Here is a 26,889-nt window from a genome sequence, read left to right on the forward strand (position 1 = left end):
TTGCTAGTTTTATCGGAACATTCTCTAGTTTGATATAAAAAGACGGACCACTTTCCTAACTAATATTTTTAGTCCTATCTTTGCAACGTCATTCTCTCGCCGTCATTCTTTGAATCTCTCGGCGTCATTCTCTGTGTCGTCTTTCTCTGAATCTCTCAGCATAATTTCCACACACATATGAGATCAGTTTACAATTATGAAATCTTTCATAATCGAAGAAAAGCGAACTTCCCGAGGATGCCTCCAAGACGAACGTTAAATGCGACGTTGTGAACTGCGATAAAAAGTTTGATACGCTTAAACAAGAACAAAGACTTTTTTGACATGTGCACTTGGACAAAGTGATGTGTCGAGTGGAAAAGTCTTGCCCTATCTCATTTCTTACTGAAAATTTCACAGTATATTTCATTTTGTAAGTCACTCTTTCTACATTGTACTTTTTTTAAAAATAAAATATTGTCAAAGATAGCTTCCCACTTCACAGAGGTGAAGAATAAACCAAGGCACACAAATGATCTTCTTCTTTTTCCTTTGTAAGCATGGCTTGATAAAACCAATTTTTTATAAGACACTCATTATGCTTTTCTTCGGTGCTTATTGTTTATAGCATAGTATTCTTAAAAGACATAAGCATTTAACTTCGTATAATAATATTATTACTATTATTTATGTTAGTAAGATTAATTCAAGTTAATACGATGTTATTCACGTGTTTGCGATGTCATCCGTTAAATATTGTTGTATATAATTTTATTTACTAATATGAAGATGTGAGTAGTCTAGTTGAAAATTCTAAAACATTTCCACTATAAAATAGTAGACAATTTTTTTTACAAACTTGAATATTGTCTAAGCGAGATTTTTTTTTTTCCAAATTCACTATTAATTTTTAAAAAATTGGGGCCCCTACATCCAAAGCTTTACTAGGCTCCTCCTTGAGCTACCCCTGCTCCTTCGTACTCCTTTTTGTATTGCGACTCCGTATTCTGATGTGTCTTCTGTCTAGTTCTATTTTTTCTGGTCTAAAATTTTGTTACGGATTAATAATGAACTGAACTTCAAATATTCAGTTGCAACAATTAGAACTTCATGTTAGTTTGATGTTTACTTGTAGTAATATAATCTTGTGTAATTCTCACCTCATTATTAATATTTTAGATTGATTTAAACACAAAGTCCATTTTTATGATCTTAATACGATTGATCCAGCCACTCACGCCCCATTCACCATTCTTAAAGGACGTGACGATTAACTTCGTCAGAATTGTGCGAAGTTTTATGAATGCAACTTATGATGCTTTATAAGTTTCAAACGGTGGTCACACTCTCAAAGTGATGAAAAGAGATAAAAGAAAACAAGGCATACACTCATACTTGGCCACTCGGGTGCCAACTCTAAATCGTGGTCCTCATTATTCTTGCACGATTAGGACCTTTAGAATTTTTTTTTCTAGTCTTATTCAAACTTCATCAAAGTGTTAACTATGGTGCTAAAAAGAATACAAGTATGAAGCAAAAGCAGATCAATGTTGTCGGCCAAATTATGCATATGAAAAATCACATTTACCCGTGCGGGATGATGTGTTTTAACTATTTTATTGGCTTGATACATAGCCAGTTTTTTTAAACTTGTCAGTATATTTCATTTAGACACTCAAACTAAGTCTTATTCCAATTAAGCATCTTCACTCCTAATTAAGTGTTCCAGTTAGACACTTTTGGTTCAAATTTTTACACTTATTTTTGCGTGTGTTCTCATTTGTCTATTAGGTAGTTAAGTTAACTACAAATCTATACGCATCAACCTCAAGTAGAAAATGTCTGGAGTTTTACGATCTATTGAGATGAATGCGTATAATTAACGCAGACGACATATATTATGTGGTTAACTTAACTGCTTTATAGACGAATGAGAACACACACAACAAAAGTTTCAAAATTTGCCGAAAATGTCTAATTGAAACACTTTATTAGGAGTTGAGGTGTTCAACTGAAACATAACTTGTTGACTATTTATTAACCCTATTTTTTAGAGTTTTCTGGAGAAAGAATCTTAATGATTTGCAAAAAAAAAAAAATTCAGATAAATTTAAGATTCTTTTTGTTTCAATTTTGCAAAAGTTGGAAAAGCTTTTCTTTATTATTTTAAAAAAAGAGACCATCCAAGCTGGTCCATGGGCTTACGCAACATTCACCGAGTCCAACTGTTAGACCCTTTGACGCTCTGGACATGATCACCACTGAGCTGTATGCTTAAAAAACGAAGTATCACGCGCTTCTCACGTGACATTCGTTAGAATTTGTAAAAAAATCAGAAAGAATCGTATGTCAGTTGCTTAAGGTAGTTGTACCATTAAAAGATCCAATTGTACCCCTTACGCCACATAAAATCAGCAAAAGAATACGCCTTCCGTCTCGACTTATCTCACTTTTTGGAATTTCACCAGTCAAATAATATTTTCTTTCGCCGTAAAATTTTCACATGTCTTTTAAATATTTTAAATTTTAATTATTACGACTTATACTCCTGCCATTTTAATTTAGGTGTCTTAGTTTGTCTAGAAACCTAATTTAAAAAGACATGAGATTTTTCAATCTTGAAGTTCTAAATCAAAAGATATATGTATGTTAAAATATTCTTGAAATTTTGTAGTCTTAAATTTGTAGGTCCTATCCTAATAAGCCGGGGTAGGACCGGTCGAATAAGCAGTAATTCATCTTTGCGTAGATGAAGAATGGACTACTTCCTCACAGATTCATGTATGATGTTTGAATTATTAATTTAGTAAATATTAAAAAAACACTTTTTTTTTTAAATAAAATTAAAAAAGAAAATAAGAAACTCAAATTAAAATGGAAAAAAGAATATATTTTTTTTAATAATTTTTAAATATATAAATTTTATTTCAAAATACTAAAAATAATTCAAGCGTGAATTCATGCTCCAAATTTAAACGCTTAACTCTTTAAATTCTTCACGTAAATTAGGATGGATGAATTTCCAATATGCGGGGAAAGGGTCGAGTGTTAAGATAACAAGTGGCGGGATTTATGCAATACAAATAATAATGGCTTTCTCCTTCATGTTGGAGCGGCGATCCGATAAGCCCGCTTTCTCTCACTCACGAGAAAACAATAATCTTCCTCTTCTCTTCTTCAATCCCACCTTTCCTTTCTTTTTTCTTTCAACCATTTTACTTGCTTTATATGACACTACTTATTAAAGTTTCCTTTTTAAAAAAAATGTATATATTTTTGAAATAAAGATACATCATAATTACGGTTGCTTTGGTTACCATATTTTGCTTTTTCAGTAGATATATATTTAATTTAATCCTGTCCATGGATCTGAACTTGATAATACCCGTGAGTTTTCCTTGTCATTTTTCTTTTCTTCTTTCTAAACTCTATAGGCTCTGTTTGTTTTCTCTTTTGATGAAAATTGAATTTTTCTCTTTGATTTTTTTTGTGATTGTGATAGAGATGTTTGTGTAGAATTCGGATCTGTAGATCGCAAGCGAGCTGCATTTGTGTGTTATTTGACGTTCAATAGTTGAAGGATATTCGATATTTCTTTTGGGATCATTCATGATGGACAAGAAGAAGTATCCGATTGGACCGGAGCATTACACGCTTTTCGAGGAAGTAGGGCAAGGAGTTAGTGCTTCGGTTCATCGTGCTTTATGTATTCCTATCAACGAGGTTGTTGCCATCAAAATCCTCGACTTCGAACGCGATAATTCCGATTTGGTATGATTGTATTCCTTCATTTCCTATTCTGCATATCTGTTTTGTTGCGCTGGTGTTTGGCTATTCTTTGCAACTTTGACATGAAAGGTGGAGAAGTTCCTTTGCTTGATTGTTTATGTAATGGAATCACACTTGTGAGATTGTATGCAAATTTCATGTGCTATGTTGGAAAAAATGATAAAGATGGTCCCCTTATGTTTGAGGATAGTTTCAAAATAGTGACTTAAGTATGCATTGAACAGTTTTGGTCCTTTAAGTTTGTCAAAAGTTAAAACTTTTAATTTATGTCAAATATTTAGCAATTTATGTTCGTTAGATTTGATGAAAACAGTGACATAAAAAGATTTAACGTCCATAAACACCAAGAAAGTCCCATCAAATCCTAAAATATGAAACACGAAAAACTACACTAAACACTCAAAAAAAAAAAAATGTAGAAATTACACCTCAAAAAGCTGCACCAGACGCTAGAAATAAATAAAAAATAGCAGAAACTACAATCGTACCTTTATATGTGAGTTCCCACTAACTTCCTTTCTTTCACTGTTCTCATCAAATCTAACAGACAGAGTTGGTTAAATATTTGACGGAGGCTAAAAGTGCTATGTTGTGTATGGCTTGGTAATCAAGTTCCTGTAGCCATGTGCTTTTGATTCACCTCAACAGTTCAGTTCTTATTTGGTTCACTGCTTGGTTATGAGCGCTAAAATATCTCATGCAACATGCTAGCATTCTGTGAAAAGAGTTGAAACATAACAATTAGCTTAGACCTGTCTTACACTTGAACTTTGGATAAGCCAATTCAACAGGTTGCTTCGTGGTAAATTTGTCTATGAAAGCTCAAATAGAAGTAGTTTTCAAAAGTGAATTCCTTTTTGCTTCAATTCTTGCTAGTTTTAGCTGATAGAAGCTAAGGTTATCAGTAGCTTCTGAAAATGAAGAGGTTAAAACTAGATATCTACCAGAAATGAGTAATTAACTGATCTGGCATTTTGTTTGATTTGGTTGGTGATAATCTGATTGTAGAATCAAGGCAAATTTCTGATTCCTTTTCACACTTATATCCAGAATAACATCTCGCGTGAAGCCCAAACAATGGTCCTAGTTGATCATCCCAATGTTCTTAAATCACACTGCTCCTTTGTTAGTGATCACAATCTATGGGTTATCATGCCTTATATGGCTGGAGGTTCCTGTCTCCACATTCTGAAGGCTGCTCATCCAGATGGCTTTGAAGAGACTGTTATTGCAACAGTATTACGGGAAGTTTTAAAGGGTTTGGAATATCTTCATCATCATGGATTCATCCATCGTGATGTTAAAGTAAGTCTCATTGTTGCTTAAATCCATTACTAATTTCCGTGCATTGGCTGATTTTTTTTATGTATTAGATGACAGAACATATATATTCATGAGGTTTCACTTTTACAAGTCTTGATTCGATGATATTAATAGGATTCTTTTGGTGGGCACTTCCATTGAAACTCGCTTCACTAGACATGATCTGTACATACAGTTTTTTGACAGTTTTAATAAGTGTCATTTTTGTTCTTTCGAGTTTGAACATGGAAAATGATTCCTTTGAAGAAACTTTAGCATACCTGTTCCACTTAAGATCCCATGGAAATATGACAAAGGACAAATCTTATTCATGGTTGGCACCACCTGCATGAACATCAAAATGTTTCTAAGGAAAAACATTCTTTTCCATTACCATGCCGAGGTTGATATCACGTACTTGTGTGGTTATTGCAGGCTGGGAATATTCTCATTGATGCACGAGGTGGAATAAAGTTGGGAGATTTTGGTGTGTCTGCTTATTTATTTGATTCAGGTGATAGACAACGCATGCGGAACACATTTGTCGGAACTCCTTGTTGGTATGCTCTAACCCAAGAGGATGCTTCTGGAGTTTTTATCTACTTAGTTTTCATGATTTATTCAATGGTTGATAAGCTTCAAACTTTTGATCTATGTTGGTACTAATTATGTGGACATGCGAGAATAAGTGCATGCGTAAAGTGTACCTCTAGAAACTAAGATGTTAAAAATATTGATGAAGATTTTGCTCACGTTGCACCTTAATGTTTTCCATAATTTGGATTCCTTTTACAGGATGGCGCCGGAGGTCATGGAGCAATTGCATGGTTATGATTTTAAGTAATGCTTCTGGTCAATTATGTAGTCTTTTCATCCTAAATGTGTACTTTCTGAAGGAACTCCTTTTTTTCTTTTAATCCATCCTCATTCACAGAGCTGATATTTGGTCCTTTGGCATAACTGCTTTGGAACTTGCTCACGGCCATGCTCCTTTCTCAAAATATCCTCCAATGAAGGTGACTATTGTTAGTGACATGATATATTTCTTTTGTTGAAGTCCTAAATATAAAATAAATGCATTCAATATTCTGTACTTATCAGGTCTTGCTAATGACATTACAAAATGCACCCCCTGGCCTTGATTACGAGAGGGATAAGAAGTTTTCGAAGGTAAGTGAATAGCATTGATTATCTACTGATAATGTTATTGGCATGTTGCTTAAACTCCTTTTTGCCTTTGTAGTCTTTTAAGCAAATGATTGCTAGTTGCTTGGTGAAAGATCCTTCAAAACGACCTTCAGCCAAAAAATTGCTGAAGCATCCTTTCTTTAAGCAAGCAAGGTCCAACGATTATATAGCTAGAACATTGTTGGAGGGTTTGCCAGCACTTGGAGATCGCATGAAGGCCTTGAAGGTGATTTGTTGTAACTTAATCTGAGTTTCCCCACTTTAGAACCACATGATAGTTTATCCAGATGATAATATTGATCAGCATTTCTATGCTAACAAGAGTTTTTCCTAACCTAATTGTAGAGGAAAGAAGAAGACATGCTAGCACAGAAGAAGATACCAGATGGGCAGAAAGAAGAAATATCACAGGTTTGCTGTGCACAGCCAATTTCACGAGAAAACTGAGATTTTGATATCTGTATAACATATTGCCTTATATAACAGAATGAGTATCTTACATGCTTACGTTAAGCGTGCATTAGGAAATAAGATGTTTTTTCTGTAAATTGCTTATCTATGGAAAATACATGTAACAAACAAGAAAGTAACGTATTTACTGGAGGTAAGTAATTCATACGACTAGACTCTCCGGTTCATCCCAGTTGATGTGTCATATGTCCAGTGCTTTTTAAATTTGATATACAAGATGGATGTAGGAAAATCTTTTCAAAAGCTTAGGCACAAATGGGGTACTAGCAGGTTGCAGGGAAAGAAGTGTTTTTGGAGGAATATTATTTAGTTAACCGGATAATATTTTGAACTTTTTTTTTTATTAAGGTAATGCCATTTTAATATAGTTTCAAAAGATTGACTTGTCCGATCCTAAGAAATTGACCGTTTGTGTAAATGCTGCGACATTAAACTCCCTATATTTTTTAGGATCGCCACCTTATAGGAAATTTCTGAACTCCAAGGTGATTGTTTGATAACTTTGATCATTAAACCCCGAGACAAGTTTCTTTGTTTTTTGGGAATAGCTAGTCCAAGTTTAAAAGAGAAAGAAAAGAAATTATTCTTCATCTAGCAGGATAGCAACACACAAGAATTTTTTTTGAAAGCACTGATACATGTTTTAGAAGTTGTTCCATTCCAGGTTTCCCTTTCTTTTTTTCGTTACTATTTTGCTTCAAATTCTGTTTTCACACCTTACTTTTGGTACATCATTTCAATATTCCTTTTTATCTTTGCAAATTGGATCTTACCGTGCCTCAATACTATACGCAGAATGAATATAAACGGGGGATTAGCAGCTGGAATTTTAACCTTGAAGATTTGAAGGCACAGGCTACCTTGGTACGTAGATCTATTTTCTGATGCACATGTACCTCAGTATTTTCAATCATATGCTAGTTTCTCAACGTATACAAATGGAGGTTCTCGGTTAATGTGTATTTTCGCAAGCTCAATTTTATTGGCATCTTCAATTGATAGTTGTGAAACTTGCTGCAAAATGAAGAATTTCGGTCTAGATTGTCCACATTGGAAATCTTTTCTTAATTAGTGAAACAAAAGCAAGTTCTGAGCATTGTGTTACCTTTTTCTTTTTTCAATTTTTTTCGCTTTTAGATTCCAGATGAAGAGATTATTGGTGACAAGGACCAAGGTGGGAGTTCGAATGCGCTGTCTGCGCTTGATATTCCAGGGAAACAGCTACACAAGTTTCAGCATCAGTTCTCCTTCTCAAGTCAATATTCAGATGCTACCGAATTTGTATGTCGTGATCTCCTTTATTCTATATGATATGTTGCAATTTGGGATCTTTCCTCTAATATGATACATCTCTCAACAGGACAGTAACAATCCATCTGCCCCTCATTCACCTGCCAACCAGAATATGGCTTATAGCATGTATGTCATCAATCCTATGTTGAGAGTTATCACCATTACTCTTTTATCATGTTTTCATTACGCCAAATATCAAGAATAAGAGCACATCATTATGTTTGCTTGTATCTGTAGCTAAACATTCCCTTTATTTTTTTGAACATTTCAGAAGTAAATGTGAGAAATCTGATGATGATATAAGCATTGCCAGTTCATTTCATGAACCTCAAATTTCACAAAATTCTTCGCCATGCTATGACAATCGCATGGAAATGAATTTGGTGGGAAAAGGTGAACAAGTGGCTGATGTGAAGTTACTCGAGGGAATGCCTATAAATTCTCGCCAGAGGTATGACACAATTTGCTCAATGACTTAGACATTTTTTGAGGTATTTCTCTATACTTATAAGGTTGTTATTTGAATTACTTTTGATTTTTAGCCTCGTGAAGCATTACTGCACGATGTCAGTATCCAATGTTTTAGCATTTTCTTTGACTTGTTAAATTTAGCCTTTCTTGCTCCGAGCAAATTCTTTAACTTGGATTTATGCTGTTAGCTGATCGATTTGTTTTGGTAAGGAGATAGTACTCTGCTTGGTCTTGTTCTTGTGGATAGAAGTCATACTTAACTTCTATCCTCTGATTAAAAAGGAAATGAAACGTGACTTTCCAAATTGCTTCCTCCCTCATCTGGAAGCTGTCTATATTTTTGCAATAATGATATTCCATTTGAGCCCTTGTTATTCCCAACTTTTTTGTTGATACTTTTGGGCCTCGACGCACCTCTGACATCATCAAGCTTGTATTAAGAAGTTGTTAGTATGTGTCATTATTTATTTGACAAGTGAGATTGAGAAACAACCATGAATAATATATGTCATTGAAGAAGAAGGTTTCTACCAGGAATAAAGGCGAGCCCAACTAGGTAAAGTGAATGAGGAAAGAGGAACCTAATCAAAGAACTTTTGCATTGAATCTTGCTCTTGTTCACCTGGAGCTCTGTCTTCCCTCTGGTTTGATTCATTTGATTAAAGCTTGTTCTTTACTAACTCATAGTATTTCAGGGATGAACTATGTAAAAGAATGGAATTCTAGTGAAATCCTTGCCATTTCTCTAATTTTTCAGTTTTTGTTTCTTAATTTTGTATTGCTTGTGCATTTTCGAATGTGTATTAGTAATTAAATCTCATAATGACTTCTGACTTTCCTTTAACTTTTAATAGGCAACATGCTTAGCTAGCTTGTTTAACAATCCACTATTTAAGCAGTGCAACGTTTTTTGCCAAGTTCCTAAAATTGCTTTTCTCTTTGTGGTTAGTGATAAAAGTCAGGTCCAAAATGTATCCAGTTGCAACGGGGCTTCTGTTCTTCAAACAGGAGATGATGTGCCAGCTGAAGTAGTCAGTAAACATTGTAGAACCTCAGGCAAGTATCGTGATTGTACATGGCTTTTGATCTTAACAAATAATTTTTTTAGTATAATTGTTTCTGTAAGAAATAGTTGTTCAACATATTCTGTTTTTTTTTTCTTCTGTTAGTTTAATATTTCCTTGCTAAATCAAGGCTGTATTTAGCAGCTAGTAGTGAAGATTTTGATGAGAAGACTAAGGGTCATGTTGTTCAGCAAAGAGGACGTTTCAAAGTCACATCAGAGAATGTTGACTTGGAAAAGGTGAATGCATAGCTTTTAGTTTTCTTTTTGCAATATTTTTAAGATACTCCGCCTATGTGAGCTTTGCAAAGCACAGCCACTCCTAAACCAAGATAAAGGACGACAGTTATGGTAAGTCGATGGCCAACATAAAAATAGTCTAATAGTGATGTTTTAGATACTGAATGAAATAGATACATAGGTTTTATATGACCAACCACAACTAGCTATTAGAATTGATGTAATTTGTAGTATATAACATATATTATACACACACACACACACATCGATATGCCTGCCTCACAAGAAATAATTTCTTCCTACAGGTAGGTGCATCTCCAATGCTACAAAAGAGTCAGAGCATGCTGGTTGGTTTCCCTAATTCTTCTAATACCTTTTCTGATGGCTGAACATATTTATTTTGGTCGCTAAATCCTTAGCTTGCAAGCTAATTCCTTATTTCCGTTCGACAACGCTTAGCTCCTATGTATACCTTCACGTTGGCTTAGACATTGCTATGTACTGTTGTATCTCTTAGGCTTTTCTCTCTCTCTTTTTTTGTTTAATTTTTATTACAACTTATTACACAAAATGTGCTGGATCATGTAGGTGATTCCACAAAGTCTTGCTGCTACTCTACCATTACCTACTGATGCTACTGCACCAAATCTTCTTACACCATCCCATTTCCCAGCATTGCAGAGTATTTTAGAGGCAAATATTCTTCAAAGGGTAAGAAGGATCTACAATTATGACACATTAGTTTTTCAGTTTTTGTTTTTCCAATGTTTTTCCCGTTTTCCCTCTTAAACAGGAGAGTATTCTTAGACTAATGAGGCAAGTGGCCCTTGGAGACACTGCGGGTATGAACAATCCATGCATATTGAAATTTTATATATTGTATCTTTTTGTGTTGGTCTCACTTTATCCTATTCTGCCAACCTTGCAGTGGATGCTGGATGCATGCTATCAAATTCGTCTGGTGCGGAGAAATCACTGGTATGAGCTTGCATTAGTCTTTTCAACATCCTTTTGCAATAGGAACCATTTAAGTGACTTTTGCATCTTGTCGTATCTGTATAAAGTATTTGCCCTTCCTCTGTTTCTTGTAGTTGGAGGTTGCTCATGACAAAGAGAAGGAATTAATTAGCGAAATTGCTGAATTGCAGTGGAGGTATCATCGTTACCCAATAATGCCATATGCCTATATTGAAGATTTTATCTGCTGGCATTGAAACTAGTATTTCCTTGGTATACAGGCTGATACGTACTCAAGAAGAACTTCAAAAATACAAAGCAGAAAACACTCAAAATAACTCCTGAAATAGGAGACTGCATAGGGAAATCATAATCTTTATAGTTCGAATACAGTCAGAGTGCTCAAGTGGCATACATTGAAATTAAAAAGGAATATTTAGACAAGGAGTAGCTGACACTGTAAAGGAGAATTGATTAGTAGCAGTTTTAATTTTGATTTGTACATTATGTCTATAGTAGGCAGTGAGATGCTGGTTTTATTATCTCTGTTTATTCCTGCATTTACTCGACTGCTTCTTGTATATGTTTGTACAAACTTTGGAAAATTTCGTCCTTGTAATACCATCGTTCGTATATGAATGATTTCTTGCAGAAGTTGGTCCATTTGTTTTAGTTACAGCCTAAGAAAGTTTGTGGCCGAAGGTAGTCTTTGCAGTTTAATGTATTTAAGTTTATGCTTGTAGTTGTAGCCATTGATGTCACTTTGGCCACCTTTTCTGGCTTATTGAACAGTTCAGCTTACTTTTAATGTAACCCGCGTGAGATGTCGTGGCATAACAGGTTACCTGTTTGTTGTTTGACTAAATGGATAGAGCCCGTACGTTCATTAAATAGTTCGACTTGCTCCAAATTTGGCATAATACATAAACGGACTATCAAACTTGGCCTCAACTGATAAGTATGCCTTCAAATTTTAAATGTGCACAAGTAGACATCTCAACTTGTCTTCACTTAGTCAGTTGAACACTTCAACTTACAAAATTATCATTTAGACACCGCAAAAATTATTTGCCACGTAAATGCCATGTCAATGCCACATTAACATTTGTGTTTATGTGCTCAACTTTATACAAGTTGAGATGCCTATTTGTGTACACTCAAAGTTGGAGGACATATTTACCAGCTGAGACCAGGTTTGAGGGTCTGTTTATCTATTATGCCCTCCAAATTTCTATTAAATGATGCAGGCTGTTGTGTTCTTTATCATTTTTGCATTTCCACTAAGAAGTAGCTTCCAGATAATTATATCATACAAATGTTTGTTATGGTATACCATGATGATAAAGGAGTTGTTGTAAGTGAGAGCGAAGACCAAAATATTCCTTTCAATTCACTCTCATGTTTGGTACTGTAATATTGATGGTGTTGGAATCAGTTCGTATTCAGATTGGTTCAATTTCGCCCAGATGTTATTTTCAGAACCAGAGTTATTCAATCTCATGTTTGGTATGTTCTTGATTATGTTGGAATCTTAAGTCTGGTGGTTTGGTTAGACTATGAGCCCATTTGGATTGGCTTATAAGTTGGTCAAACCAGCTTATAAGCCATTTTTTAACTTATTTGGGTGTTTGGTAAAATAGAAAAAACAATTTAAATTAAGTTAAAAAGTGCTTAAAATAAGCTAAAACCAAGAAGTTGCTCAACCCCAACTTATTTTTTTGGGCTTAAAAGTCATTTTTGTTTGACCAACAACTTTACACTTTTATCCCTTATCTTTTCTATTAATTTCAATACTATCATTACCTGTAAAACCCTTTAAGCACTTTTATCCAGACACGTAACTGCTTATTTATAAAATAACTTTCAGCACTTAAAAATCACTTTAAGCATTTATGCTTAAAAACCACTTTTTTCAGCTAATCCAAACGGGCTCTATGTTATTTCCCTTTAGTTTCATTCTTAACATGAGCAAAAAATGTTGTTTTGTTAAATGGCAGAATAATTAAGTTGTTCAAATCTGAAATGGCGATGGCTACTGCTTAGGCCCTAGCCCACCCCGCTAGCTACTAATTCAATTTAGCCCTACCCACTTCCATGTCCTTCCCTATTATATGTCATGTAAGGAAATTTATAGTATAGTTCACTGCAAAGGTCAGAATTAAACTTGAGGGGATAAGTAATTAGACTTCGCGTCACAATAATTAGGAAAGTAAATTTCGGGAAACTTGATTTTGTAGTCTTTTACAAATATTATTTTAGTTATATGATCTTTTCATTTCACAAGAGATCAGCAAGAAATAACATAATAGATATGTAAATAAAATACATGAGATCTTTGTACGGTCACTTTTTTCTATTCAGATTTTCAGTTGGAATAGAAAATGTTTTCTCTAAATTTTCAAGGACCGCAAATTGAAAGGATAAAAATGAAATGAATAAAGCTGGAAAAAGAAGAGAAAAAACCAAGTTTAAGTCGTCACAAATGGTAAATGCTCTTTGAGAAGAATACGAGTGAAGTAGAACGTCTGACATGATAGTGTTGATAATAGCCTTGCAAATCATCCGAGATAGAAAATATTTGGAGATAATAAATGGTCAAATTTGAGTCATTTACTAAAGCTATTCAAAATTTAATATTTACAAAATTATCAATGAGTTTTCATTTATGTCTTTATATTTCGTGTTGAAAATATTATATTCATTGAACTCATGAATATATAGATTGCATTATGTCACACCCTGATCTTACTAGGGTGTGATGGGCACCCGACCCCATATTCGGAGCAGAGCGAACCAGCTGACTCTTATTACATACATAATCTCTTTGGACCTTTAAATCAAGTAAGAATGAAATACATAGTAAGGCCTTCAGAAACTTTTCTTTCATTGTACTCAGATCAAGTATATTCTGTAATCATAATACAATAAGACACATCGGCTGATGGAGCCGCTTACAAAACTGGCATCCCATACTCACGACTCTGTCAGCAAAGTTTCTAACTTCAACCAAGACATTATAGCATAATACTCTGACCCGGCAACACTCCAGGGCCAAATGGAGCTTGCCAACTTCGCTGGAACATCTTCTCTAATGGCTTCTACCCATCTGGGTGTACCTGCGCGGCATGAAACACAGCGTCCACAAGAAGGGACGTCAGTACGAGTAATGTACTGAGTATGTAAGGCATGAATAATAACATACGAGGGATACATAGCATGAATAAAGACACGAAGGAAATGTAGAGCATATCGTGAGATAAAAGAGCAACCTGTACATATGAGTGCCTTTTGGCGGGTACCACGCATGCTTAGTGCTGCGGAACGTGCAGCCCGATCCATATATATATTTATTATAGTGCTGCGGAACGTGCAGTCCGATCCATATATATATTTATTATATTGCTGCGGAACGTGCAGCCCGATCCATTTATATATTACATTGCTGCGGAACGTGCAGCCCGATCCATTTATATATTACATTGCTGCGGAACGTGCAACCCGATCCATTTATATATATTATATTGCTGCGGAACGTGCAGCCCGATCCATTTATATATATTATATTGCTGCGGAACGTGCAGCCCGATCCATTTATCTATATATCCCGCGTCCGGGACGATATCATATTATACCAACTGATCAGGTGGCTATGCGTCTATAGCGCCTCACCTTTCCCCTTACCCCATATACATATATCATGTGCATGTATCATATACATACATCATATACATATATCATGTAAGCAGCATGCAGGAGAGCCCAAAGAATGTTATGTCTCCATCGGAGTGACGTAAGGTCGGTAACCTCCGAATATATTATGGAATAATCATCATGGCTTTGTCCCACCTTGAAGGAGCAATTATTATAAGATGAGACTAGCAACGAATAACAGCGTTAAGAGGACATAGAATAAGATCATAACCACGTTTCGAGTCAATCCGAGTTAGTATAAGAAAGTTATGGACATTTTAGTACAGAACCTTCTACGAACGTTTCAGAAGCTATTTTTGGAAAACCAAAGCAATAATCATATCAAGTACCTTTCGAATATCGTTATGGATCAAATCAAATAGAGCTTTTGGAACCATATGTATGTATCAAAATATATCAAAGACTCAATGGAATACTCAAACGTGCTATCATTTGAAAATCAAGACATTAGTCATATCACTTATCTCTCGAATGCCATTCGGAAACATATCAAGTAGACCTTCGGACATCATGGATACTCATCAAAACCATATGAAATGGCTTATGGAAGTCAAGAATATTAGCCATCCTAGTGTCTCTAAGAATAGAAATTTCTTTGAAACCATACATATACGTCATCTGCTCGTTTCATAAGGATCATGCCAAAAGAAAGAAAGGGTAAGCCTTACATACCTGTTCTACGTCCTATTGGCTACGCTTATTTATCCAAGCTTGCTAGTCTACATTCAAAAGAATTCACACAATCATTAGATTTGTCGTCATACACACTTGTCTTAGTCTTTCAAATAAATTCACTTATGACCTGCCGAAATTTCGGCAGCACTTCCCCTGTAAATACACCATCCCCGAGAATCTAACTCGGCCAATTTATCAACAACAATCCGAGAATTCAACTCGGCCAAATTATCAACAACAATACCCACAATCATACTAACAACTTCAACAATCAATCCAAAATATATTCTAACATTAACAACCCTTGTCACATAATTCAACGACCTTTCATTTATATCCAATTCAATCACATATAGTCAAGTTAACACCAATGATCCCATATTCAAGTATTAATCCGAAATCATCTTAACATGGTTCAAGAATACTTCAAACAATTCACATAATATTCCAAACAACCCAATCAACATATTACTTCACCCGAAACCTTCCAAATTTAACAAGAACAATGACAACACATTTCCTTCCTTCAATTCATGAACTATACCAATAATTCACACACTAACAACATTACTCTTATAATTACAAGAAACCATATTAGAATCATATTAATTCCTCCAATAATTTCTCAACGATTACAACTTCATTTCAATTCATCCAACCTTCATTTTCATCATGGAATTCACAACCACAACAATCAAAGCACTAAATAAAATCAACTCATCATATCTACACAACACAACACAACACATATACGGCCAAGCACCAACTTACACGGCTACAACATAGCATCCACACTTTCATGAATTTCATCCATTTCTTCACTCTACAACATATACAAACCATCCATAACATATAAAAGAGGATCAAACCTTACTTTTTCCACTTAGCTCTTCAACTTGGCTAGAGTTGTGCCTTGCAAGGATGAATGGTTTTATTGCTCCAACAACCACTCCATGTTAATTAGGGCCTTCAAATTAGTTGGACTACTAGAAGAAAATATTTTTTCTTGATCAACTCCATGGAACAAATTTTTTGATAGCCATGGCCGAACATGGCTCCTTCTCTTTCTTTTTCTTCTTCTCCAAACTTCTTGAATTTTCTAAGTAATGATAAATATGACTAATAAGTCATATATATATACACACACACACACACACATAATTCATCCATGTGGGCCAAGGCCCACTTCAACTTGGACGGCCATGTGGCCCCTTTCAAGAACTTTCTTGAGCTTTTTTGTGAAATTCCCATTTTGCCCCTAGCCTTCCTTAATATTACCATGAACCCCTTTGCGAATTTCCCTTTTTACCCTTAGCCTTTCTCAATATTTCCACATCAATAATTTTCATAAGCAACTTGTGTATTAAACAAGATCAAAATATGGCCTTGCCCTTAACTTCTGGCAATTATCTTGAATTATCCGAACGTACAAAATACGGGCTATAACACATTATCCATATTCTCTCAACAAGAATATCAGGGGGGAAAAAAAAAGGAGGGAACAAGTGCTGGAACCAGTGAGCAAGTGCTAAGTGCCAAGTGCTACTCCAATATTAACGGAAAGTCAGATAACTTAAAGAAGTTTTCTTTCCAAACGCTTCTAACAGTAGCCTCAAATAATAGTGATGCATGAACCCCTAAGAAATATTTGTTGAACGATTGAGATACTCAATTTTTGAAATTTTGGATTTGAGTCTTGAAAATAGAGAACTACTCAATATAAAGCACTTTATTCGACGTGAATCCAAATTAGTGTGTCAGTGAATTTCGGAAAGAAGTACCAGGGGCGGACCTACACTGGATCAAGGGGATTCAACTGAACCCACTTCACTCAATGTTTTGACCTTTTACATGTATTAATTCATTGAAAAACGTATATATAAATGAAATGAACCCTCTTGCAACAGTGAAAAAGCCTAGCTAAGTTGGTTAGCGGGATCATTTATAACGAATCGATCTGAGATCGAGCCTCGGTATAGTCGAAATCTCTGTACTTTTTAGTTTAAAACTAGACGGCCTATGCCCGTGCTGCGCACGGGCCCAACACTTTAGATTATAGTGCATTTATGTGTATGTAGTTGTCTTTGAATAGTGATTATATATATATATAGAGAGAGAGTATATATGATGTTCAAAACTCGATTAATATAACATTGTAGTTTGTACTCCGTATCTAAAATTTTATTATATTAATGTTTGCTACGAATACAAAATCGGCAAATTTATTAATATTTTTTAAAAGAGAAGACTTGTTTAAAAGGAAACTATTTTCCTTTTTACCAAATTTTGATTTGGATAATTCTAATTCAAATTATTAAATTAATTTTACATGTTTAAGACGAAACAAAGTAGAAATTGATTTTCTATTTAAACGAAAAAATACTATTTTTTAATTTTTGATAAATATTCTCGGTTTAGCTCATTTTACTTGTCATGTTGTCTTTTGCATGGTTTTTTAAGAAAACGTCGATTAGGATTGTAATTTGACTAATTTACCTTATTCATTATTTGATCTCAATTTAATATATATTTTTTTACGACATTAATCTCTTTTCACATTTATTAGAGTAAGAATAAAAATAAAGAAGTAATTAAATTCTATCTTATTTTAAAATATAAATATTTTAAGTATATTTATTTTAGTGAACATAACAAATAAATGACATGACGAATAGCAAATACAACAATTTAATATCGAGATTAGATCTCAGGCTAATATAAAAAAAAAAAAAACTGTATGGTTTGACTACTTAACTTTTTGAAGAAAAGCAATTTCATTTGCTCCGACTAATGGATTGATACGCACGTGGCAATGAATCCATCATTATTGACTTAATGAGATACTTTGGAAATTACATGAATATTGTTTAATTTTTTAATATGGAGCGCACTTTTTGTTTTGGACATTATTAATTTGTACTATTTTTATGCATATATATATATATATATATATTAGAATTATGGGGCCCACAATTTTTTTTTGCACTTTTTTTTTACATTGTTTGTTTTTTTAAATATGGGATTCACTTTTTTTTTTTTTATATATATATATATTGCTTGATTTTGTCAATATGGGATACTATGTTCAAAACACGATTAATATAACATTGTAGTTTGTGCTCCGTATTTAAAAATTTATTATATTAGTGTTTTCTACGAATACGCACGTGACAATGAATCCATCATTATTAACTTACTGAGATACTTTGGAAATTACATGAATATTATTTGATTTTTTAATATGGGATGCACTTTTTTTTTGGACATTATTAATTTGCACTATTTTTGTAATATTAGTTGTTGTTTAATATATATGGGGCCCACAATTTTTTTAAAATTAAATTGGAACAGATATATTACTACTATATAGAAGGGCCCACAATTATATATATATATATATATATATATATATATATATATATATATATATATATATATATATATATATATATATATATTTAATATGGAGTGCACTTTGTTTTTGGACATTATTAATTTGCACTATTTTTATGCATATATATATATATATATATTAGAATTATGGGGCCCACAAATTTTTTTTGCACTTTTTTTTTGACATTGTTTGTTTTTTTAATATGGGATTCACTTTTTATATATATATATATATATATATATATATATATATATATATATATATATATATATATATATATATATATTGCTTGATTTTGTCAATATGGGATACTATGTTCAAAACACGATTAATATAACATTGTAGTTTGTGCTCCGTATTTAAAACTTTATTATATTAGTGTTTGCTACGAATACGCACGTGGCAATGAATCCATCATTATTAACTTAATGAGATACTTTGAAAATTACATGAATATTGTTTGATTTTTTAATATGGGGTGCACTTGTTGTTTGGACATTATTAATTTGCACTATTTTTTTAATATTAGTTGTTGTTTTTAATATATATGGGGCCCACAATTTTTTTTAATTAAATTGGAACGGATATATTACTACTATATATTTTTTTTTACAATTTTTTTTTATGGGCCTGTTTAATTTGGGGCCCAAATTTTTTTTTTTTAATGGCCCACAACGGACAACGAAAAAGCACCCCAACTGATGCTTCTATATAGTAGTAAAGTCACGAGTTGGCTAGCGGATTCATTTATACATGTACACCATTATAGTCCTAGACACCTAGTCCGAGGGAGTAGCGGTAGTAATACTTTTAGTTCAATTTTCCTTTCAAGTTTAATATTGAAATTGTTAATAATAATTGAGATTATATATTTATAGCTCTAAAATAGTACTACTTGTTATTGTACTTGGTTTAAATTCTTTTGTAATCTACAAAGTTGTGTATTTTTTTCTTCTTCCTTGTTATACAGGTTAGTGTGTTTTTATTTATTATTTTACTATATATTTTTTTATTGTTTTCCAAAATTGCTACATTTTTATTGTTATTTATAGGAGTAATACTTAACAATTTAATTGAAGATATGTGGAAAATCTCAATCTTATAAAAACTTGATATATGTTTTGTCTAATTATTTATTCCTTTTTAAATTGAACACCTCAAAACTATTCCTTTTTAAATTACTTCTCCATTTATTTTAGAATTATAAAATACCACCTCAAAACAACATTTTTCAGGGGTATTATGGGAATAGAAAAAATATGATAATTATTATTATCGACAACTATCGTGGTTCATTGTAACTTGAACCCGCTTGAACAAAATCCTGGATCCGCCACTGAGGAGTACCCAAGAAAACATTAAGTGATGGACATTGGCATACGATACCCATGAATCCACCATGCCCCAATTGCTTTTTTGTTAAAACATGTTTCTATTATGTAACATCATCCTACAAAAGCACTCAACTTTTGTGAGGCTGTCAGGTAAGAAGTACATTTGGGCTTTTGGCTCCCTCTACAATTTATTGTCCTTACATCCACACGAAATCAATTCAAAAAGTACTGACCTAATAATACCACTTAAGACACTATATTACAAAAACATAAAGATAGGTAGAGTGTTTTAGTCCACAACAATCAAGTATAAAAAAGTCATTAGCTAATTAAACTTTACAGTGATAGCCAATGGGATCCACATCCCAACTGCAATCTACCAACAGTCTCCTAACCATTTTGTTTTCTACATCTTTTTCTTATTTATTTTTCGGTATGATCTGGCATATTCACCCTTGTGTGCCAATTAATTGCATAAAACAAAGGAGCCTTTTTTATAAACTGCGAAATGTAACTATTAGTCCGTAGAGACTAAGCTTCAAGTGTTAGGAATTAATTTTATAATAAGTAGTTATGTATTTGAATGAAAGTGCTGAAATTGATAACCCATAAGCTATTGATGTGTTAGATAAAAAGGCATTGACAAACTGTTCTTTTGATAAAATGGCTAACTATTCGTAATTTCTTAAATAAAAATTATAAATTTCAAAGTATCTATATAAGCAAAAGGACGAACCACGAATATGGAGTGGAGAGAAAGTTAAGGATTTTGTTTTGGAAAAAATATTAAGTATAAAATAGTAAAAATCGTGATCAAACTAAAAGTGCTTATAAGTTGGAAAATCATAAGTTAGGGGTGACCAACTTATGACTTTTGACTGATTTCGATTTGTAATTTGTTTACAATGCATAGACAAACCAAATTATGCTTATAAGCCAGTTTGACTAGTTTTAGCCAAAACACCCGCTTTAGAGTTTTGGCCTCTATATATATAACATCAATATGTACTGAGTGATACGAGTAAAAACAAAAGCAGATAAGAAAAGGGTTGCAGGATCCAATTAGAAAAGAGTTTTTCCTCCCTTTTTTTGTCTTCATTCCCACATTTGTCTTTCTTATATATACTGTTACCACTCAGTTGGGATACTGTTATATTCTTTGTTTCTTTTAGAGCAATTAATAGTAACATGGAGAAACAGAATGAGGGAGTTCAAGTAGTGGAGGATGGAAGTGATTGTTTGTTGAGAAAAACCGATGCACCTTTATTTGCCTGGCCATGGAAAAACATAGGCAATTGCAAGGCATGGACCTTTTTTTTTTTTTTTTTTGCAACTACTTATAAATGTTCATCAATCTTGATTTATTTTGGATTTATGATATAATTTCATTTGTGACATGCAGTATTTGTTATATGGACCATTTCTTGCAAAATTTATACATTCTATGTATTGGAAAGAGAGCATGGAGGACATCTGGTGCTTGCATGTTCTTATCTTGTGTGCTCTGAGAGGCCTAGTTCATCAGCTATGGAGCACTTACAATAATATGTTATATCTAAATCGCACACGACGTGTGTCTCAGCAAGGCACAGATTTTGAGCAAATTGATAATGAATGGCATTGGTATGAATTCTTTTTATTTCCATCCTTTTTCCACTTATCCAAATGGAGATTAATGTTCTGTGTGTGTGTGTGTGTGTTTTTTTTCCAACAGGGATAACTTCCTTATACTTCAAGCGATTGTTGCAGCGTTCGTCTACTTGAACTTCCCTTCACTGGCCAATATTCCCCTCTGGGATGTAAGAGGGGTTATTTCTTGTATTATAATTCATATAGTGATCTCAGAGCCACTGTTCTATTGGCTGCACAGATTATTGCATTCCCCTCTTCTCTTTCCTTTGTACCACTGGCAGCATCACGAGTCTAAAATTACACACCCCTTTACTGGTAAAGTAACTACTCCCTCTGTACCAATTTATGCGTGTCATACTTTCCTTTTGTCTATCCTAAAAAGAATGTCATACTAACTTATTCTTTAACCATTTTTTTTTTTTTTGTGGTGCAGCTGGACATGCAACATTTCTGGAACATCTTTTGCTCTGTGTGGTTGAAGGAATTCCAACCCTGGGCACTGCATTTATTGGTTACGGATCAATAAGCGTTATGTACGTTTATGTTCTGGCATTTGATTTCTTAAGATGTTTGGGACACAGCAATGTTGAGATCTTTCCTCGTGGTCTCTACCAGCGCGTTCCACTACTTAGATATGTTATTTACTGCCCATCGTAAGTTCCATAACTGACTTTGTTTGATGCAACATCTAATATATGTTATCTTAAGCATCTAGATTAAGAAATCACTTCTAATATTCTTTTTTTTTTTTTTTGGTTAAAATGAACTTTCCTTCCCAATCATGTTTGACAAGTTCAATGTTATTCCACTTTCTTCTCGTCACATTCTTGCAGATACCACAGTCTACACCATCAGGAAATGAAGACAAATTTCTGCCTCTTCATGCCTCTCTATGATATGTTGGGAAATACTTTAAATACTGCATCTTGGAACCTTCAAAAAGAAATAAGTTCAAGGACAAGTGAGTTTACTCTTTCCACCTCGGGGTAGGCGGGTCTATTATTATCTTCCTTCAAACTAATAATCCTTCCATAGGTGTTTGTAGTTTCTTGAATTTATGAGTTGAAGTAGGTTTCATGTTTTATTTGACCTTTTATGTTTCCTGAGATGGTTCCCCTTCATGAAGGTGCAGATGAAAGAGCACCAGATTTTGTGTTTCTCGCGCATATTGTTGATATTATGTCATCGATGCATGCCCCATTTGTTTTCCGGTCATTCAGCTCAGTGCCTTTCTCCACAAGGCTCTTCTTGTTACCGATGTGGCCTTTTACCTTTGTGGTCGTGCTTATTATGTGGCTGAAGTCCAAGACTCTCTTATTCAGTTTTTACAACATAAGAGGGAAACTCAACCAAACTTGGGTTGTGCCCAGGGCTGGTTTTCAGGTATATGTGTTTTTACTTTTTCCTTAGTTACTGTTTAATATCGAGTGGTTTTTCAGAATTTTTGAAATTCTATGCAAGAGCAGATGTGTCTATCTGCAAGAAAATGAGTAACAAGTTGGCACAGCCAAAGTAAAAAAAAAAAAAAAAAGAAGAAGAAGAAATGATTCCTTGCTCTGACTTGTTGAAATGTTCAAAGGATAATGCCTTAATGAATTCCCAAGCTGTTTGATTCTGAGCACGCATATCTTTTACATTCCATTTCTAGCGTCTAAAACATATATTATGTTGCAGTATTTCTTGCCCTTTGCTGCAGAAGGAATAAATAAGCTCATTGAAGAAGCCATTCTTAGGGCTGATAGACTCGGTATCAAAGTCATCAGCCTTGCTGCACTAAATAAGGTCAGTCTCATTTTATTTCCTGTTTCTAATTTTCTATCGTCTCTTTAATATTCAACGATTTCAGAGTCCTCATAGTCTTTGCTATCTACTTAAGTACAACGAGCATCTACATGACAACATTCGGTTAGGTGTTTCTTGCTAGAATCTGAGGCTTTTTTGCTAGTGGTTTTAGACTCGAAAACCTTCAAAATGAAGGAATGTGATAATAGTATTCAGAATTGGAATAGCTCATAATTACACTTATTAGTAGATCATGAATTTTTTTTATTTTGTGTCACACTACTGACACTAGTTATGTGAGGCATCTTTTTGTCTCACAAGTTCGTGGACCCAAAAATGTAAGATGGGGTCCACCAACTTGTGCGACAAAAGAAAAGCTTCATACAACTAATGTTAGTTGTGTGAGACACAAAATAAAGTTATTCGTAGATCGTGTATCGCTGGGATCTTCCCAAGTTTTTTTCTGGTTTGAAGGAGCAGTAGTTTCGATTTCCAGTTACTGTTCATGTTGTTTATGAAAGAAACTTACTGCAGAATGAAGGTTTAAATGGTGGTGGGACACTCTTTGTCAACAAGCATCCGAACCTCAGAGTCCGAGTAGTCCATGGAAACACCTTGACAGCTGCTGTGATCTTAAATGAGATTCCTCGAGATGTGAATGAGGTCTTCTTATCAGGTGCTACTTCTAAGCTTGGAAGGGCCATTGCACTCTACCTTGCTCGTCGAAGAGTCAAGGTTCTGGTAAGATTTGCTAAATCATTGATGTTGTTTGAATTATTCCTTTACCAAGAGAAGTTTGTCGGGTTTCTAAAGCAAGAAAATTGTAGCAGTAAGCACATCAGAATACGTTAACAAGATCTTCCATTTGTTATGATCATTTTCTCTGTTACACGCAAGGGCAAAGCTACAAGCGTGTTGTTCGGCAGAACCCTAATTGCTTTGGCACATATCCTGTATTGATGTTTAAAACTCCACTTAATATGTATAAATAATTTATCCAGAACCTAGTAAGCCGCCTTTTCTAGAATCTAGACTCCATAAATCAAAATCCTAGCTCCGCCTCTGGTTACATGTGCATCTTTTTATTGCAAGCCCCATAAGCATTATGAACTTGTTGTCCATGTTATGATACCTAAATATCTAAACATATGCAGGACTAACGTTAGAAAAAGAATGTAAAAGGAAAAATGAGCTGCTATATGAGTACATCTATGGTTATCCTACTTTGTGAAGTAAATGGATGACATACAAGAGTGTTAGTATCTTCTATTGTCATTAAGTGGGAGAAGCCCCTTCTTCCTTTTAATTTTCTCTTCAATAATTAACTTTATAATGTTCCATTGTAATAAGGGTAGTTTTCTGATTCAGATGCTCACTCAGTCCACTGAGAGGTTCATGAAAATTCACATAGAAGCTCCTGTTGAGTGCCAGAAGTATCTGGTTCAAGTGACAAAGTACCAAGCAGCTAAACAGTGTAAGGTAATGTTTCAAGTATAACCAAATAGGAACTCACATGTGTGCCACTCAAAGTCTCAACTGTTGGGAATCAGAGGCAATATTCAATCATTTAATAATAGTTTTAAGGGAGAAAACTAATGATTTCCTAGAATTCTGTTTACAGCTTACACAAAATCTGAGCTAAGGCTAAGATCAAGTTTTTGCCCTACAAAAGAATATTTGTGTGGTGGAATCTAACTCCTTCAGAACTTAACTGAAACATTTCCATTAATATGTAATGCTAAGGCTAAGTTCATAGGTTAAAAGAGAGAATGATAACAAACAACTTTTATAGTTAGAAAAACATTAATGTTTATTACTGGGTGAACAGAACTGAGTTCTTTCAGTTCAGCAAAGAGTGTCCACTATCTGTAGTTTCTGCTGCTCATTAACTTTATGATTTTTTGAAAATGACAGACTTGGATTATTGGAAAATGGTCTACCCCTAGAGAGCAGAGCTGGGCTCCATCAGGAACTCATTTTTATCAGTTTGTGGTTCCTCCTGTCATTCCTTTTCGCAGAGACTGTACCTATGGCAAGTTAGCTGCAATGAGACTCCCGAAAGATGTCACTGGCCTAGGAACTTGTGAGGTATAATTCAGATCATATGCCCCCCCCCCCCCCCTCCCCCAACCCAAAACTCTTTCAGTTTTTTTTGAAAACCATGTAATAGTAAGCCAACAGTACAATAATTTAGTGTGAAATCCAAACTTCGGCAGATAGTGTTGTGTTAGTGAATGTTAAATGTCCCACATTGGTGGAGGGATAGTTGTTTATCTCCTTATCTTGTCTTGATCAATCATCGCCTCATGAGCTAGTTTGGGGTTGAGTTAGGCCAAAGTCTATATCTTAACATGGTACCAGAGCAATCCTCACCACATGCACAAGCTAGTCCCTTTCCTTTTGTTAGTAGCATCAGTTTTATGACACTGTTACATGTTTTGTATTCACGGAAACTTTAAAAAATGCAAGGTAAGTGTGCTTAATTAGACCCAATGTGCCTGGTCCTTCGCCGGACTTTGCACATAGCAGAAGCTTAATGCACTAGACTGCCTTTTTTTTTTTTTTCCTACATGTTTGTCTGAATTCTCACTCTTCTTCCGTATTGCACCAGTATACAATGGGAAGAGGCATAGTTCATGCTTGTCATGCGGGCGGGCTAGTTCATCTTCTTGAAGGTTGGACACACCATGAGGTTGGAGCTATCGACGTTGATCAGATTGATGTTGTGTGGGATGCTGCATTAAAGCATGGGTTGGAACCGTTGTATAATTCAAGATAGTAATACCATATTCTTCTAAACACACCTTCATAACCTAAAAGGTTTGGATCGTTGCTAAGTCCATAGATATAAAGTCTTCCAAATATTCTTTCACCAGTCACTGCTCTGTAAGCTGAATATAGAAAATATACTACAGTATATATCATTGTAATTCCTCAGAATCACTATTAATGTAAAATGAATGGGATCTCAGCTACCAGATTACTGCCAAGTTTCAGAGACGGGCAAGATTTGCTATTTGATACGTGGTATATCGGAGTTATTATCTGAAGAAATTCTTCTATGAATACTCGATGAATATATGTATGTTATCTTTTAATGTATAGAGCTTTGCTAAAAGAAGAAATCACACAAATAATGTTACTGCTGGAAATTGATCTGCAACCAAGACAAGCACTGCTTGCTCGATCTATATAGCTGTATATCTTGTACTTTTACCTTAGATGCGTCTTTAAACAGGGGAAACTGGCACCTGCTTGGCCCGTTGCTATTCAATCTGCACAAATACGACCGAGGGTATAATTTATGACAAATCAAAGTTGGCCAAAGGTGTTTGGCAGCTACGCTGTTCGTACTAAGCTGCTGCTTCTGGTTTTGGACTCCAGCCCAGTATCAAAATGACCAATTCATACTAGTAAATCTGAACAACACACTATGGACTGCTACGCGATCAACCCATAGCAAGATCTGATTCAAATAAAAGGAGAACGAAACATGCTCAACCTAAGTAGGCTTGCTACAAGTTATCACATGTATCTCAAACTCAAAATCATATTGGTGATTGGATATGTACTTTCTGTAGGAAGGGCATTCAAGCCAAGGATAAATC

General features: G+C 34.3%; 2 protein-coding genes across 5 annotated transcripts; both read left to right on the top strand.

Annotated features, from left to right (window-relative positions):
- Positions 1-2,994: 2,994 nt before the first annotated feature.
- Positions 2,995-11,407, top strand: LOC132633106 (uncharacterized). Of its 3 annotated transcripts, XM_060349329.1 has the most exons (21): positions 2,996-3,366; positions 3,482-3,750; positions 4,819-5,073; positions 5,506-5,630; positions 5,866-5,910; positions 6,005-6,086; positions 6,172-6,240; positions 6,314-6,484; positions 6,604-6,669; positions 7,525-7,593; positions 7,867-8,010; positions 8,090-8,148; positions 8,294-8,473; positions 9,443-9,549; positions 9,699-9,796; positions 10,102-10,143; positions 10,385-10,507; positions 10,590-10,638; positions 10,725-10,774; positions 10,888-10,949; positions 11,035-11,407. In XM_060349329.1, exons 2-21 carry the CDS (start codon positions 3,589-3,591, stop codon positions 11,096-11,098), a joined length of 2,022 nt encoding a protein of 673 aa, XP_060205312.1. In that variant the 5' UTR covers positions 2,996-3,366; positions 3,482-3,588; the 3' UTR covers positions 11,099-11,407. The 3 variants fall into 3 exon arrangements, with proteins under 3 accessions (XP_060205314.1, XP_060205312.1, XP_060205313.1); XM_060349331.1 differs by lacking the exon at positions 10,102-10,143 and having other exon boundaries at positions 2,995-3,366; XM_060349330.1 differs by lacking the exon at positions 2,996-3,366 and having other exon boundaries at positions 3,373-3,750.
- Positions 11,408-20,729: 9,322 nt separating this feature from the next.
- LOC132633107 (very-long-chain aldehyde decarbonylase CER3-like) lies at positions 20,730-26,354 on the top strand. Of its 2 annotated transcripts, none has more exons than XM_060349333.1 (11): positions 20,730-21,169; positions 21,270-21,490; positions 21,582-21,814; positions 21,933-22,152; positions 22,333-22,460; positions 22,632-22,882; positions 23,174-23,281; positions 23,816-24,022; positions 24,650-24,760; positions 25,196-25,369; positions 25,893-26,354. In XM_060349333.1, the coding sequence occupies exons 1-11, from the start codon at positions 21,056-21,058 to the stop codon at positions 26,058-26,060; spliced, it is 1,935 nt and encodes a 644-aa protein (XP_060205316.1). In that variant the 5' UTR covers positions 20,730-21,055; the 3' UTR covers positions 26,061-26,354. The 2 variants fall into 2 exon arrangements, with proteins under 2 accessions (XP_060205316.1, XP_060205315.1); XM_060349332.1 differs by having other exon boundaries at positions 20,733-21,169; positions 22,626-22,882.
- The last annotated feature ends 535 nt before the right edge of the window (positions 26,355-26,889 follow it).

This window comes from Lycium barbarum, chromosome 3 (genome assembly GCF_019175385.1).
Source record: "Lycium barbarum isolate Lr01 chromosome 3, ASM1917538v2, whole genome shotgun sequence".
Lineage (NCBI taxonomy): Eukaryota > Viridiplantae > Streptophyta > Magnoliopsida > Solanales > Solanaceae > Lycium > Lycium barbarum.